The sequence below is a fragment of the Paramormyrops kingsleyae genome, chromosome 15, assembly GCF_048594095.1.
Source record: "Paramormyrops kingsleyae isolate MSU_618 chromosome 15, PKINGS_0.4, whole genome shotgun sequence".
NCBI lineage: Eukaryota > Metazoa > Chordata > Actinopteri > Osteoglossiformes > Mormyridae > Paramormyrops > Paramormyrops kingsleyae.
Genome location: NC_132811.1, coordinates 22,090,339 through 22,104,042, shown reverse-complemented (window position 1 = coordinate 22,104,042; position 13,704 = coordinate 22,090,339). Strand labels below are relative to the sequence as shown.

Genomic DNA, 13,704 nt, shown 5'->3' with positions numbered 1-13,704 from the left:
AGAAGCTGATCTTTGGGTTCTCTGTTATGGGAGCTGTAGAGTACCAGGCCCTCCCCAACACCATCTTAATTAAAACACAAGCAGATGAACTGGCCTGCATTTTCTCAAAATCAGTAACTTAAATGACCCAGTTCTTAAAACATTTTTTCAGGTATCTATGGCTATACAGTGGTATCAAAAAACATGTGATACTTTATGTACTTCTAGCTAGAGGCTAAAGCTAACAAAGAGAATGAATGAGTCTGAGTGATTCATTCTCATTGAATTGATTTATTCTGTATGGAAAAGGAAATGGAGCCAAAATTTCAAACTTTACCTTAAAAATCATTACCAGTATTGAACATTGGGGTGGAGGTTTTACCAAAAGGCAGGGCAACAGAATTTAACAAAAAAGTAGTTTATTGCTGAAAAAATTACATAAAATTGGGAAGAGGTCTGATCAAGAAAAACAGGAAATTGAAAAGACTGCAATGGATCTTTTGAAACCCAAAACCAGTGTACATGTTGAACAAGGCTACCTCCCCATTTGGCTCAGCCTTTACAAGCCCCTAACAAGCTAATTAGTCCAATCAGAGCCAGCTGGGTTTCATTAGCACAGGCATCTGTGGGCACAGAGGATGGTGATCAGTTGCCATGGAAATGTCACCAACCACCCAGAGCCGGTCCCGTGACGTTGCTCTGCCTCTCAGGGGCTCAGATCCGCGCTGCGAGGACCATGCCAAAAAAGGAGCTTTGAAAACAGAGGCAGGGGTCCATTATCCTGTCTGAAAGATGTGGGAAAAACAGATAATGTTATACCGCTCCGAAATTGGACCGAGAGAAAACAAACATTTTTTTTATGGTTTCCCAGCACCTCCCCGCAGAGAGAGGAAGACTGTGGCTGTCCCAGTAAAAAGACCTACACGCCAAACGAGAGGAAGAGGATGGGTGAGACAGTGAGACAGCGAAAGCTTTAAGATCCCTGCAGCCCGAACCAAGCTCCTGCAAACAGGAAACCTGCTGCAGACAGTTCGATGGCAGGCAGCTATTTTAGGCGCAGTGTCCCGCAACATTTAGAAATGCGTGCTGATAAGCAGGGGAAGGAGGCAAGCAGCCGGTAAATAAGCTGCCGCATGCAGCGCCATCGCAAAAGGGCCTCGGCCCGGCTGACGCAGGCCGCATACTAATGCGCCACAGTCCCCGCTTCTCGGCGTGAATGCAGTGCCTGCTCTCGCAAATGCTGAGTGTCGTGTCGCCGCCGCATGTGGTCCGAGAAGATGAGAAAGAACAAGAGCATCTGCTTCAGAGGTCCTTCCTCCAGCTGGAGGACGTGGGCGAATCAGGGCCTGGACCAAAGATAACAGGTTAAAGACGATCAATACAGCTGTTTTATAGCTATTATGCGGTGACAGAACTAACCTGTTAGCTGAGGCATCTGAAGAGGGCGCTGTTTCACGAGGAAGTCAACCACGCACTGCTGTAAATGTATAGTAGATGGGCGTTTTAGAAGTGAAGCTAGGGCCCTTCAGGAAGGGCGTGGCAGTGAAATGGCTCCTGGGAGGGACCAGCAGGGAGGGGGGCAGTTTATATTTAGATTTAACTACTAAAATGATGCTTTAATTCAAAGTGATCTGCAATTTTTTCCATTAACATTGAGGTAGATTTGTAGGCTCAACCAAGACTTACGCAAGTAACCTTCCAGTGACGTGATAAATATAACTGTGGAAGGTGGGGGAGCACAGAGCCCCTCTGCAATGACATAAATCTTACACAACCGTGTAATTTCTACAAAACAATATTTAACAATGTAATGGAGCACAAAAAATACAATAAAATCATATATAAGTATTTGTAATGTACATGTAATGTTTTGTGGGTTGGGAATTTCAAATGTTCATGATTGTTAGTACCCACCAATTACTTGATTGAATGACACGTACAGTGGGTCTTTACAAAAGGAACCTTTCGACGGTAGGAGAATGGCGGGGTTACCAACTTTGGTCAGCTGGCTGGAGTGAGATTTTCAATTCGAGACTCTGCACACACATGTTCGGGCACGCGCCTGGTGACCTACACTAGCTGAGGTTAGGTGCCCGTTTCAAGAGTTAAAACGATTCATTCTAAATTCTAAGATTAAAACTTGCAATCTTTGCACACGTCACACAGATTCATAAAGCATGTTACAATTTGTGGCAGGCAACCCACTCACCCCGTTACATCAGAAACGTAACTTCCATCTTTTAAATACAGCAGTAATACACAGTACAGGTTGGGTAGGTAAGTTTCTGCGTTGCCTGTTAATGTATCCGGCCCAATCACCTTTGGCCGACGGCACCACGTGATCGCGCTCCACGCGCGTGGAAGGTGCACGGTGCGCATCACGTTAGCAGCGACCTGTGTTATGGCTGTCTTTACGTTTTACTCATTTTCTGTGCGATTTCACTGCCCCTAAAGTACTGGCTCGCCTACAAAATTAATAGTCAATCAGTCTCAGAAAACGCTGCACTTTAGTGGACACCGCACAGGTTCGGTGTTTGTTTTTACATCTCAGATTTATAGTGCATTAACTGATTAAGCGAAATTATTTTCTTTTCAGCGCTTTGACTTTCAGTGCGTGACTTACTGCGTGAGTTTTAACGGGTCATTTTCGAGCAATCCCGTAGCAATGACAAATAAAGCGTACGGTATCTTGCGGTCACGCTGTATTGAACAATTGTTAATAATCGTAATAATACCCACAGTTCAATTTTACCTCACACAGATTAAATTGCAAGTTAAAATATCAAAAAAGGGTTAGAACTATCTAGTATCTGTATTGATCAGTTCTACATTTTTAGTAGACGCTGACCTGAAGACGTGTTTTAATCTACACGCAATCTTGAAACGCAGTTTAAAAATCCGTTAATAAAGATTTAATTCAAAGAGCTACTGGAACATTTGCTATTTTGTAATCGAAGCTTTAGTTCGGTCTGTCCCCTTTACATATTACTCAGTGGCCTCCTGTCTCTTACCCGCAGTCAGAATGGCGCAGGAGAAGTTGATTGAGGCGCTGAAGAAAGATGTGCGCTCCCTCCTAGTGTCGGCTAAGGGTGGCCTGGCCCTGGAGCATCTGAAGCGCGACTACCTGAAGATGCTAGGCCACCCCCTGCCCCTCGTGGCCCTGGGCTACCGTAATGTGTTAGACATGGTGCGGGACATGCCGGACGTGGTGGCACTGAGCTGCTCCGACGACGGCACCACGCTGCTAAGAGGTAACGTGCTGCTCATATCTGGATGCATGTCGCCTGCCTGAGCGCATCTACACTGGTGGCCAAAATTGTGGGAACACCGAGCATTTTTGGCATCACTTTAAAAATTACTACACGAATATTGGCGATAATATTTATTAACAGTCAAAGAATGTTTACAAATATCATACATTGGATGATTAAATAAGTAACCGGAGCAACAGATGAATAAATTCTCTAGAACTGGAAATTTTTCCAGTTTTGGCCACTAGTGTGTGTTAAGCTTGTTAACTGGCTTTGTATTCCATAATGTAGTACTGCCAGAGGTGGGTAGTTAAGGTCCCAAGAGTATAAGTCCAGACCAAGATTTTATTTCAACCCACCAGTTGAGTACTCTGTGACTGTGACTCTTTATACTCAACTAGTTGGTGGAAACAACAACTTGGTCTGGATTTTTTTTTTCTCTGGACCTGAATTACCCACCTCTGATTACTGCTTACAGAAGGATGCCAAGCAATTATCAGAAAGATCGTTGTAAGAATAGCATATATAATGGAGAGTTTCCTAATAGCATCATATTCCTGTAACACCAACGATAGGTGTAAGTCACAATGAAGAAAGATGGGGGAGATGGACTTTATTTGGGTGGGGGTGCAGACTGGTTGCTTGAGAAACAAGCGTTTAGCATCATTATAAATAGATTTCAGCTGTAAGAAGGAACTTGTGTACTGCCTGCCTCAGCCTGGGACGTCCATTTGACCCCCCGATCCCTTTATTTTGCAGCCGTCAGCAATGATAGCACCAAAGGCATGGAACAGCTGGTAGCAAAGCAGCGCAACTCCAAACCTAAGGGGTCTGCGAAGAGGGTAAACGTGTGGCCTGGTTACCATCACCATGCACAGCAAGCCCAAGCCCTGCCCCGTCGCGGCCAGGCACCCCCCGCCATTCCTGCGCAGTTGCGCAGTCAGCTGCGACAGCTGCTTTCTCAGGGGCCGGTCATGCTGTCCGAACTGGAGACTTGTTTCTTTAAGCGCTTCGGTCGGCCGCTGCAGGTGATGCACTACGGCTTCTACTCATTCGCGGAGATGCTGGCGGCGGCCTCAGACTTCGTAGCCATCGAGCAGGGCAGGAAGGGATCGCTGATATCACTTAAGAGTGATACCGGGTCTTTGAACTATGCCCAGAAGTGGACATCGACTGGACTACAGCAAGGACTGACAGCCAAACCCACACAGGACTCAGGTGTGCGCAAGTTTAATATGTATTTAAATCTGAGTTTGTTGATCAGCAGCTGAAAAAGTTGATTTTCATGATTTGTTTGTCTTTTGGGCATTTTTTGTTAGTTTCTTGCAGTGCCCGTTCAGTAGGTTAAGGTCCTTTTCTGTTAATTCTAGTGGTTAAGGATAAATCCAGGCTGTTGAGTAACTGGGCAAGCGGACCGGTTCTTCTACATAAAAGTGGCCCCAGTGTCTCACTGGGAGATGGGAAGCCTCACATCGAGGGTCCTCACTTACAGCCAGAACCTGATCAAGAGGAGAGGGCACTTGAAAATTGCATCGAAAAGGTCCGTCTGCTCGTGATTACTTTGGTTGGACCGTAAGTGATTATTTGGCTAAGGAGCAGGAATCAGCAGGAAGGCGATGAAGGTAGTAATTAAGTCGATTTTGAAATATACAGAGTGGAACATGCAGGAGAGCAGGAGGGACAGGCCCTTGTAGAACGCAGGGTGTGTGTCATGTTGTTGTCGATCACTGACGGTATATTTTACATAGCTGGAAGAGCAGCTTAAGAGTCAGATCCTTGAGTGTGGGGCAGGTGATGCTGTCAGGCCGGAGCTGAAGGAGAAGCTGCGCCAGGTCAGTTGCAGGCCTGAGACTGTCTGTCCTCTTGCCTGGATTTCCTACTTGACCATGTGATGATTATGGCTGTCAAGCTGCATTTTAGCATTCTGACTCCAGGGGTGAATCTCAATACTAAGAATGTTAAGATCGTACTTGCGGTTTTGGCAAGACCGGTCTTGCTAACTTGCCTTCCAGTAACAAAGTTTGGGGCGCAACGAATCTTGGGATTGGTCTCGTTTGGTGAGGATGTAATCGATGTATCCTTGATATTTGGGGCAGAACAAGACCAACATCCGGGGATTTTTATTGTCCTCTGTACTTCTGTTCTTGAGTATTGGAACTGGTCTTAGCAGTGGAATACGATGTAAAACGGGTACACCAGAACACAAAAACGGTGAAGTATGCATATTGAGATTCACCCCAGGTTTTCAGCAGTCATCATAGCGGAGGTACATGGTTAATTATACACTTGTATGCCTTATAATTAGTCAGTGAGTGAAACAAATACGGCTTATACTTGTGATTTAGTATTCCATCAGCACTAATATTTTTCTATGAGTAAAGTGAACTACTCTATCCTGTAGTATTACATACTTTTATATTCACAATAATGATAGAAATGGGTGGATGATTTCAGCTGAATAGGGGGAAGTCAACACTGCAGGAAATACCATTGACCTGCAAAAACAGGAAGCTGACCTGAAACACCTGACCGTGTGTCTCTTGTTACTAAGGGCTCCATGGAAACATTCGATGTTTCTCTTTTATGCATGTTTTTTGTTTTGCACAGACCACCACTTATGTGTGATTTGAGACTTGTTCTGCCAGGTACTCTATGCTGTGAATTGTCTTGCTGACACAGCATTGTGAAGAGCTTTGAAGTGTATATTAGCATTGAGGCTGAGTTTGTTCTGGACAGTATGAACGGAGTGATGAAGGCTTACCACAGGCTGTGTTGCTTCTCACTGAAACCAATGCATTTATTAATAATGAGATTATTTATTAAGAAAACGAAAGTACTGTTATATTTTTAGTCAGGATCAATAAAGTGCATCCATCCATCCATCCATCCATCCATCTATCACAATGTGTTGTACATAGTGCGTGATAGTATAATTTTCCTGATGCTGACATGCTTTTTCAATTCAATTCAATTTGATTTATATAGCGCCTTTCACAACAGAATCCACGTAAGGTGCTTCACATGGGTGTGTTGTGATACATCACAGCATCATTATGAAGAATACAAAAACAGCCCCATTAAAACAAAGTTTTGAAATATTGTCTCAGCCCCATTTTACAGTTCTTCTTGTTTGTTTGTTGTCTCTGTGAAATGTTGAGTACACATTATGACCCCTACTAAAAGTTTACAACAGGGTAAGCCTACAGTTTGAGTTGGTACAGTATCTTTCTGTAGATAACCGTGAATAGACATACACACAGCCGGTTAACTGATTAGTTAATTAATGATGAGTGATTTATAAAGAGGCAGCTGCAGTAGTAACATAATTGCTAAAAAGTTTGTCGGAAGCTGTGTTGACCCCTAGTGGATGGAGGACTAAAATGGCAGGTCCCTGGTCAGTAAGAAATCCTAGGTCTTTTGAGGTAATGCAGTGTAAACTTCTTTCAGGTTGTTGCTCAGAGAAGTGATGGAATATCTATACATGAGCTTCCTGGAGAGTTCAAGGTAAAACACACAACTTCACAAAAGCTCTGTAACAATAGCTGGTGAAAACAGCACATTGCATTAACTTAATTGTTGTAATTATGTATTAATTTTATTTTCAAGTACTGGACTATATTTTGTTGGTACTCACATCTGTGTTGAACTTACTTTAGAAGATGTTTGGGGAGGACCTTCCCATGGCCCAGTGTGGTTTCTTGAGTGTGACAGAGATGGTGGAGGCTCTGAGTGAAACCCTCTACCTGAAGCCTGGATACGGCAAGGAGGGGAACCATTGGATCATCACGGACATCCAACACAGACACAACAGCTCAGGTTCTTCTACCCAAACATTCTCAATCTGTGAGCAAGTCTCAAACTGTAATCCTATTAGTGGACCGAAGAATGTGTAATCTGTCTCAATTGTGGCTGTGCGTGTCTTTGCCAGGGAGAGAGGAAGTTAAAGGCGCCAATGCAATTGAGCCTGCAAAGGATTCAAAACTCTTTAAACGCAGCTACTCCTCCTGTGGGGAGTCTCCTTGGGACGAGAAATATGGTGATAGGCAACTGTCCTCTGAAGTTATGGAGGATGAGACCACCTTCAAAGTTGCCAAAAAGAGTTTTCATCAGGTGAGGTGTGCCCGGACCTCAAAGCCTATCAGTTTTGGTTTTGGTGACATAATCAGTAATGTTTTACATGTTTGTGTGGATCCACGATCAGATGGTTGACTCATTCCCAGTCACGCCACTACCCCTGAACGGTGGAGGTGCAGTGCCCCTGGATGCCCTGCTTGACCAGAAGCTGCGCCCTGCCCCCTGCTGGCAGGAGAGGGCACTAGTGGCCGTGCTGGTCGAGAGGGTGGAGTCTCCTAACCACTTCTACATCCGCTTCGACGGAACGCCAGAGAGCAGGGCACTAGAGAACATGATGATCGAGATGAGGTGTCAATCTGAAGGATCCTTGGTGTCATTGTGTTTCTTGCTAGCCTACGGTGCTTCGGAAGAATTGGTAGCCGTGATGTTTTTTGTGGTGTCCTCAGGACCTGCTACACATGCCCTGAGGTCTCTGAGCGGTACCGGCTGCCGCAGAGCTTCGTGCGACCCGGCCAGGTTTGCTGCCTAGCACTGCGGGATGTGTGGTTCTACCGGGTGATCATCCATAGGGTTCTGAATGACAGCCAGGTTGAGGTCTACTACGTGGATTATGGAGACTTCAATACCGTGGATTGGAGGAACCTGAAACTCCTCAAGTACGTGTTACAGACTCTCACAGTGCCTGCATATTAATTCTCCTGTATACTGTAGGTTTACATATGCCTTTTTATTTATAAAGCAAATGCACTTTTTTTAGTTCCTTTTCTTTATTTTCAGTTTAGCAGGAAGTTAGCTTTCAATAAAAGTTATTTTAATGAGGCGAATGTCCAAAATTTAGCATTCCTGTTTAAAATCCTCTAATGATTTAAATAATCTGCCGATGTCTATAATTAACATTATAGCTTAAAGGTTACGGGCAAATTGTCAGAATATGCAGAATTCTCTTTGTAGATTAAAATAGCGCCTCTAAAAAATGTGCCCGTTGACTTTCTCGTGACTTAGTCCTTTGCTGAGGTTTTCATGTTTCTTCGAGGTCCTGCTACTCGGAGTTGCCCGCCCAAGCTGTCCTTTCATCGCTGATCGGGGTCCAGCCCGTCGGTGTAAGAGCTGCAGACGCCTCAGAATTCCACGTGTCCTCATGCGACTCAGTCAGCCGATCAGATCTCAGGACAGGCTACATAGTCGCCTGAGCCGAAACCCCTTTCCAGAGAACAGCACAAAGAAAAAAAACAAGTAAATTTTAACAGCTGAATTAACAAAATAATGGGAAATTAAAGTGACCAGAGTCATAGTTACATCTATGCATCTTCCAGCCACTTGTTCAGTGCAGATTAGCAGTGAGCCAGAAGGACAATGGTGCTGTGCAGGGACACCCTGGTTGGGCTGCTTGTCGCAGACACATGTGCAGTCACACACTACAGTTAATTCAGAGATATATTTTTGGGCTGTGAGACGAAAGCGAGGTACCCAGGGAAATCACATGCACACTCCAACCACAGTGGAGTGGGCGGGACTTATGTTTGTAATGTACCGTTTGCTTATATATCACTTTGGACCCTCAACCATTGAGGCGTGAGACTGCAGTGCTTCCCACACAGCCACAGTGCTGAACCCTATGCTGTCTTGTGTCCCAGTGTTACGTATATCTGCTGTCGAGTGGGTTGTCATAATGTAGCAAATCCCTTGCTGCTTCCAGTCCCTTTGTGGTTCTGTGTAGACTTGAGTTTGTGTCTTTTCTTATCGCAGGGCAGCTGGAGCAAGAGCTCTATCAGTTACTTCCAGAAGTTGTGTTGCGAGCACCCTCTAGTGGCTATCATCCATAGCTACCAGAAGGACGTCCTGCACGTCTTCCTCTGCGACACTCAAACTGAGGAGGATGTCTACATCCACACTGCCCTGATGACTGAGGGCCACGCCTTCCAGTGCCCAGCCTCAGACAACCAGCACGTCAGTAGCTGCCATTCTCCAATAGGCCTCTGGATACTCCATCCTCTAAGTGATTCTCATGATGCCTAATTGTGTCTCTAAGAATTACAGTCATGTCTGCCGTTTCCAGATCTCCATGCAGTTCAATCCCGTGACCCTCTATCTGGCGACGGGACCTTGTGATGTTGGGCGCCATTGGGACTCTCCTGGTAGACCGAGGACAAATGAGGACGCCTGGTCCGGGCCTGACACACAAAGGGTGCGGCCTTCCTGCTGGCAGACCAACGATCTCGCTTTAGAGTCCAGGTTCTGGGCCGGGCTCCGCTCCAGTGGGCCCTTCAGCTCTGTGTTAATCACGGAGACGCTCCTGGTTAAAAGAGGCAGTTAAACACTTTCTGCTGAGACGGTGGAGAACGGGTGCCGTCAGCTCTGGGGGGGTGTCATATATGGGCATCTTTAGAATTCTGGACTAACCATTAGGAAATCAAAATATGGGCTGATGTTCATGCACTGCTGATTTGGATAATGACCATGGAATGCAGACTGAATGTAGTGGGTCACTGTTGGCCTGCTTGCATTTTTTTGCTCCATTCTGTACCTGTTACAAGAAATGTGTTTTGTGACTTTTCCAAGATGTTTTATGAATAAGCAAAAGAAGGAATAGGAAATGGCTGGCACTCCTGTAAATTAGGACTATGAATCACTTTTAAAGCCACATTATCAGAAAAATCCCAGAGCATTTCACTTTTTTTTTTTTTTTGAAATTCTGTACTAAAATAGATTTACACGCTTAATGTTCTTGAGTGCTGGACATCTATTTTTGTTTTCCCGTTAATGCTTATTTTCATCAGAAGTGGCAATTTTTTCTTGAATTTGATCTTTGAACGGTCACTTTACCCTGAGCTCATGCTGTCTGTCCGTCCGTCACCCTCCCTCCCTTCCTCCCTTCACAGGAGACCTGCACAGTGAGAGCAGAGGACGACATCACTGACCTCCCAGATCTTGAGGTCATAGACATCACTGAAGTCCCCAGGACGGCCCAGGTGTGCTCTGCTCACTGCTTGCCTCTTTTGTTATACCACCTCCTCCACCCCTAACTTCTGTTTGAGAAGTTCCCGTGAATACACAGAGCGATGGTCTCCTCCACATCCCATCCATCCATCCATCCATCCATCCATCTTATTCATCTTCATAACGGTTAACCTCTAATCCCAAGTATACTCAGTACTGGTCCATTGCAGGGTTCATGCACGCACACACACACACATACACACACACAATCAATGTCCCAGAAACACACAGCTGACACCACCAGCAGAGACACATTAGCCCCATGGCTGTGGCGTATGTAGCCCTCCAAGGCCGTCTTGGTTCTGCCTGACTGCTGGACTTAGTAGCCGATACAACTTAAAGATCCATTTTCCTCGCAGGAGACTTTATGGTAAGTGAACAAAAGGAGTCTGGAGCTTGATGCACATGTCAGTCTTCAGACATTTTGTTGAATTTGATTATGACTTAGTCATTTAATCATACAAACACTGAGAAGCATCAGGGGAATTTGCATAATGAAACTTTTTGCATAATTAGATTAATTAGCTGCGGAAGGGGGAAGCAGGCGAAGGAGCTGCCTCTGTTATAGACCCTGCATGGTGGTGTTTGTTTAAACTCAGGCAATCCTGGCGAATCCTTTCGGGGCTCTGCTGTGTAAGGAGTCAGTGCACTGTGGAGACCCGGTGCAGGGTTCCACTGCTGCTGCGAATGCAAGGAACGCAGAGCCCAAGACTGAAGCGAACCAGAACAAGAACCATGGAGACGAGACATCGGTAAGGACTTGGTTCTCTTATCATGTGACCTGCTGACCTTCAGGTCGCCGTGGAGGTGCGCCATGTAGCATCGGTACGTTTAACAGACACTTCAGGGTCAGACTATCCCGGGAGCAGTGGGGGGTTAAGGGCCTTGCTCTTTGCTAAGGCTGGGAATTGAACTGGTGACCTTCTGATAACAGACACAGCATCCTGACCCAATAACCACATACTGCCCCCCCCTTACTGCTAGTCGTGATCAAACATAGTTCTGTGTGTTTTTTTTTTCCTCTTTGAGGCTTGTGTGTTTGTCTGATTGGCTTTGCAACAGCAGCTGGTGTCGGGATGGTCTGTGTTTCACACTGATGCAGGCCATGGTTAGCGAGGTGTGCCAAGCCTGTGGCACCTCGCCTGCTCTTTAGAAGTGTGTGTAGAAGGTTCTGATTGCTGCCCCCAACCTCCCCCGTGCAGCTGGACACTGTGGGCAGAGATGCCGCGGCGCCGGAACTCTTGGGGGTGGGTCGCGTTGGCCAGGCCCCACCGCCCACACCACTCCCTGCTGGAGAGGCAGCACAAGCGGGGGACCACAGGGGAGGTAGGCTATGCTGTGTGTAAGGGAGCGGGTGGGGTGGGGGTTGGGGGGTCAGCTCTAATGAGGGAGGACGCGATGAGATTAGTCCCCTGTCAACCCGGGTTCCGCCGGACGTATTGATTGCAGTTCAAGGCTGCAGCCTATTTCCCAGATTCCAGCTTGGGTCCACTTGCTCGTTTCCCATCAACACGGCGATCGGTGTCTTCCGTTTTTTTCTGATTTAAGATAAGGTCCATTTCATTAATGTCATGCTCCTCTTAATTTGCCTAACAGCAGGGCCTTTTCGCGCAGCATTCAGATAAAGGCTTCACGCGGAAATTAAATTTAAGAGGAGTCGACTCTAAACGTCTAACGTTTTAGCTGTAAGTGGGATGCATCACGTAGACAAAGCTGTCGGTTTAAATACTCTGTTCATTTACTGTTCTGTGTGACACATGCTTTGGAGAAACTTGTACATTCTTTATATAGATTTAGGTAGATAATTCCATCCATCTTCCAACCATGTATTCAGTACAGATGGATGTATACACCTGTGTGGATGTCCGCACCTTAATGAGTGCCAGATCATGTCAGAGAAATATTTGAATTTGGTGCGAATATTAATTCCTGATAACAAATCTTTAGTCAGTTTTTTGTTTTGTCTTTTTTTTTGTAACAAAAATGTAATTATTAAATGTATGTAAAAATGATGTTGATTGACAGTTGGATAATTGGTATTTAAGGTGTTCTCCATCATGCTGAAATAGGTATTTTTGATTTAATTGAGGTTTCCTGGACCCTCTGATAATCGGGTATTGGTGTACACAGCTTTACTGCTTATATATAATAATAATAATACTTGTGCTCTACAGTCCACTGGTCTTTCCTAGTCTAAGACACTGACTGGAGGTTCTGCTCTTGCCCAGTTGCCCCTTCCCTGGCTGCGCCGGAGAAGGCCCAGAGCTTCATCTCCTTGTTTGCCCCTGGTGGTGGAGTGAAATCGCCCCGGTCCTTTCTGGGGCCCGCGGCCCGCCTGGCTGCTGGGACGCCCTTCCTCCACTGGCACTGTCACAAGGCGTTCTGAGGCCCAGTGGGGCGGGAGGCTGAGGCCCAGTGGGGCGGGAGGCTGAGACCCAGAGCGGACGCAGCTGCACTGGCGGGCAGAGTGCGGAGAGGTAACGAGAGAAGCGGCTGGGGAAGCTGGACTTCACATTTCACTTCTATTTTTTTGCCTAAAAATAAGACATTTTGGGTTATAACTTTTCTTTAGTTAGATTAATGTTCCTGTGTGAAGGTTAAATGTGCAAACACAATCCTCATAAATCTATAAATTAAGTAAAATATACTTAAAAAAGGGACTTTATTTTTGTTGTTTCCGCCATCAGGCGGATTTTAGCTTTTAAGAGAGAATTTTTGAATTCCTTTATTTTTGTTTGCTTCAATGTATGGTGAGAGTGTAACTTAAGTTATCATTGGTTGATGGAATTCGATCACATCGTTTGTTGTTGTTGTTATATAAGGCTACAGATATCTCTGTAGAAAAGAAGAGTTGAAGTGTTTTTTTATTTTGTCAATAAAGGGTTTAAGAAAAGCTGTTTGTGTAAAATGTAAGCAACCCTGATTGGTTGAAGCGTGTTCGCAGCTACAAACACCTGTACCAGACAGAAGAGATGGCAAGAAGCAACTGTATCCAGATTTATGTGCAAGATAAATGTCAGACCTATTCTGTCATGCACGCTCTATCGACATGTAGCCTGGTTTAAACAGATCTTATACTTTAGACATTAATTAGACCTTTCAGCAAACACCAGGTCCAACTGGTTTTCATTCCAGCCCATTTCTCAGAAATTGAAATTAGTTGCAATTAAATGGCTAATATATGCCAACTGAAAAACCGTTAAAATGAAGTGTAGTTTTAACTGGCTCAGGACCTGCAGTCACTTTCTGTCTCATCAGTTTTTTTTCCAAACATAAATTAGTAAATGAATTGCTTGTGAGTAATTGGGTTATTAAGAGGGGTTAAGAAATGTCCTTCTGTTGACTGAGCTTGAGATGCTGGCTTTTTGAAGATGGTAAGGCCTTGAGCTGGTTAAAGGGCGGC

General features: G+C 45.2%; 1 protein-coding gene and 1 long non-coding RNA gene across 5 annotated transcripts; one reads left to right on the top strand and one right to left on the bottom strand.

Annotated features, from left to right (window-relative positions):
- Positions 1-218: 218 nt before the first annotated feature.
- LOC111844605 (uncharacterized) lies at positions 219-2,286 on the bottom strand. 3 transcript variants are annotated; one of them, XR_002838426.2, is made up of 4 exons: positions 2,189-2,286; positions 1,894-1,988; positions 1,399-1,533; positions 219-1,325 (listed from the first exon to the last, which is right to left on the bottom strand). It is a non-coding gene; the product is annotated as an uncharacterized lncRNA (long non-coding RNA). The 3 variants fall into 3 exon arrangements; XR_011982783.1 differs by having other exon boundaries at positions 219-1,533; XR_002838429.2 differs by lacking the exon at positions 1,894-1,988 and having other exon boundaries at positions 1,399-1,456.
- Positions 2,287-2,327: 41 nt separating this feature from the next.
- Positions 2,328-13,194, top strand: tdrd5 (tudor domain containing 5). Of its 2 annotated transcripts, none has more exons than XM_072700011.1 (17): positions 2,328-2,504; positions 3,001-3,230; positions 3,990-4,448; positions 4,601-4,770; positions 4,979-5,062; positions 6,678-6,734; positions 6,887-7,046; positions 7,159-7,340; positions 7,432-7,652; positions 7,751-7,960; positions 8,338-8,404; positions 9,051-9,251; positions 9,361-9,489; positions 10,184-10,273; positions 10,901-11,053; positions 11,504-11,627; positions 12,530-13,194. In XM_072700011.1, the coding sequence occupies exons 2-17, from the start codon at positions 3,002-3,004 to the stop codon at positions 12,685-12,687; spliced, it is 2,694 nt and encodes an 897-aa protein (XP_072556112.1). In that variant the 5' UTR covers positions 2,328-2,504; position 3,001; the 3' UTR covers positions 12,688-13,194. The 2 variants fall into 2 exon arrangements, with proteins under 2 accessions (XP_072556112.1, XP_023668959.1); XM_023813191.2 differs by having other exon boundaries at positions 2,997-3,230.
- Positions 13,195-13,704: the final 510 nt, after the last annotated feature.

Excerpts from the sequence above, each read along its gene's own strand:
- tdrd5 (XM_072700011.1), top strand. The coding sequence starts at position 3,002 with ATGGCGCAGGAGAAGTTGATTGAGGCGCTGAAGAAAGATGTGCGCTCC. Across the intron at positions 7,341-7,431 it reads CCAAAAAGAGTTTTCATCAG|ATGGTTGACTCATTCCCAGT; the intron begins GTGAGGTGTGCC and ends ATCCACGATCAG. Across the intron at positions 11,054-11,503 it reads ACCATGGAGACGAGACATCG|CTGGACACTGTGGGCAGAGA; the intron begins GTAAGGACTTGG and ends TCCCCCGTGCAG.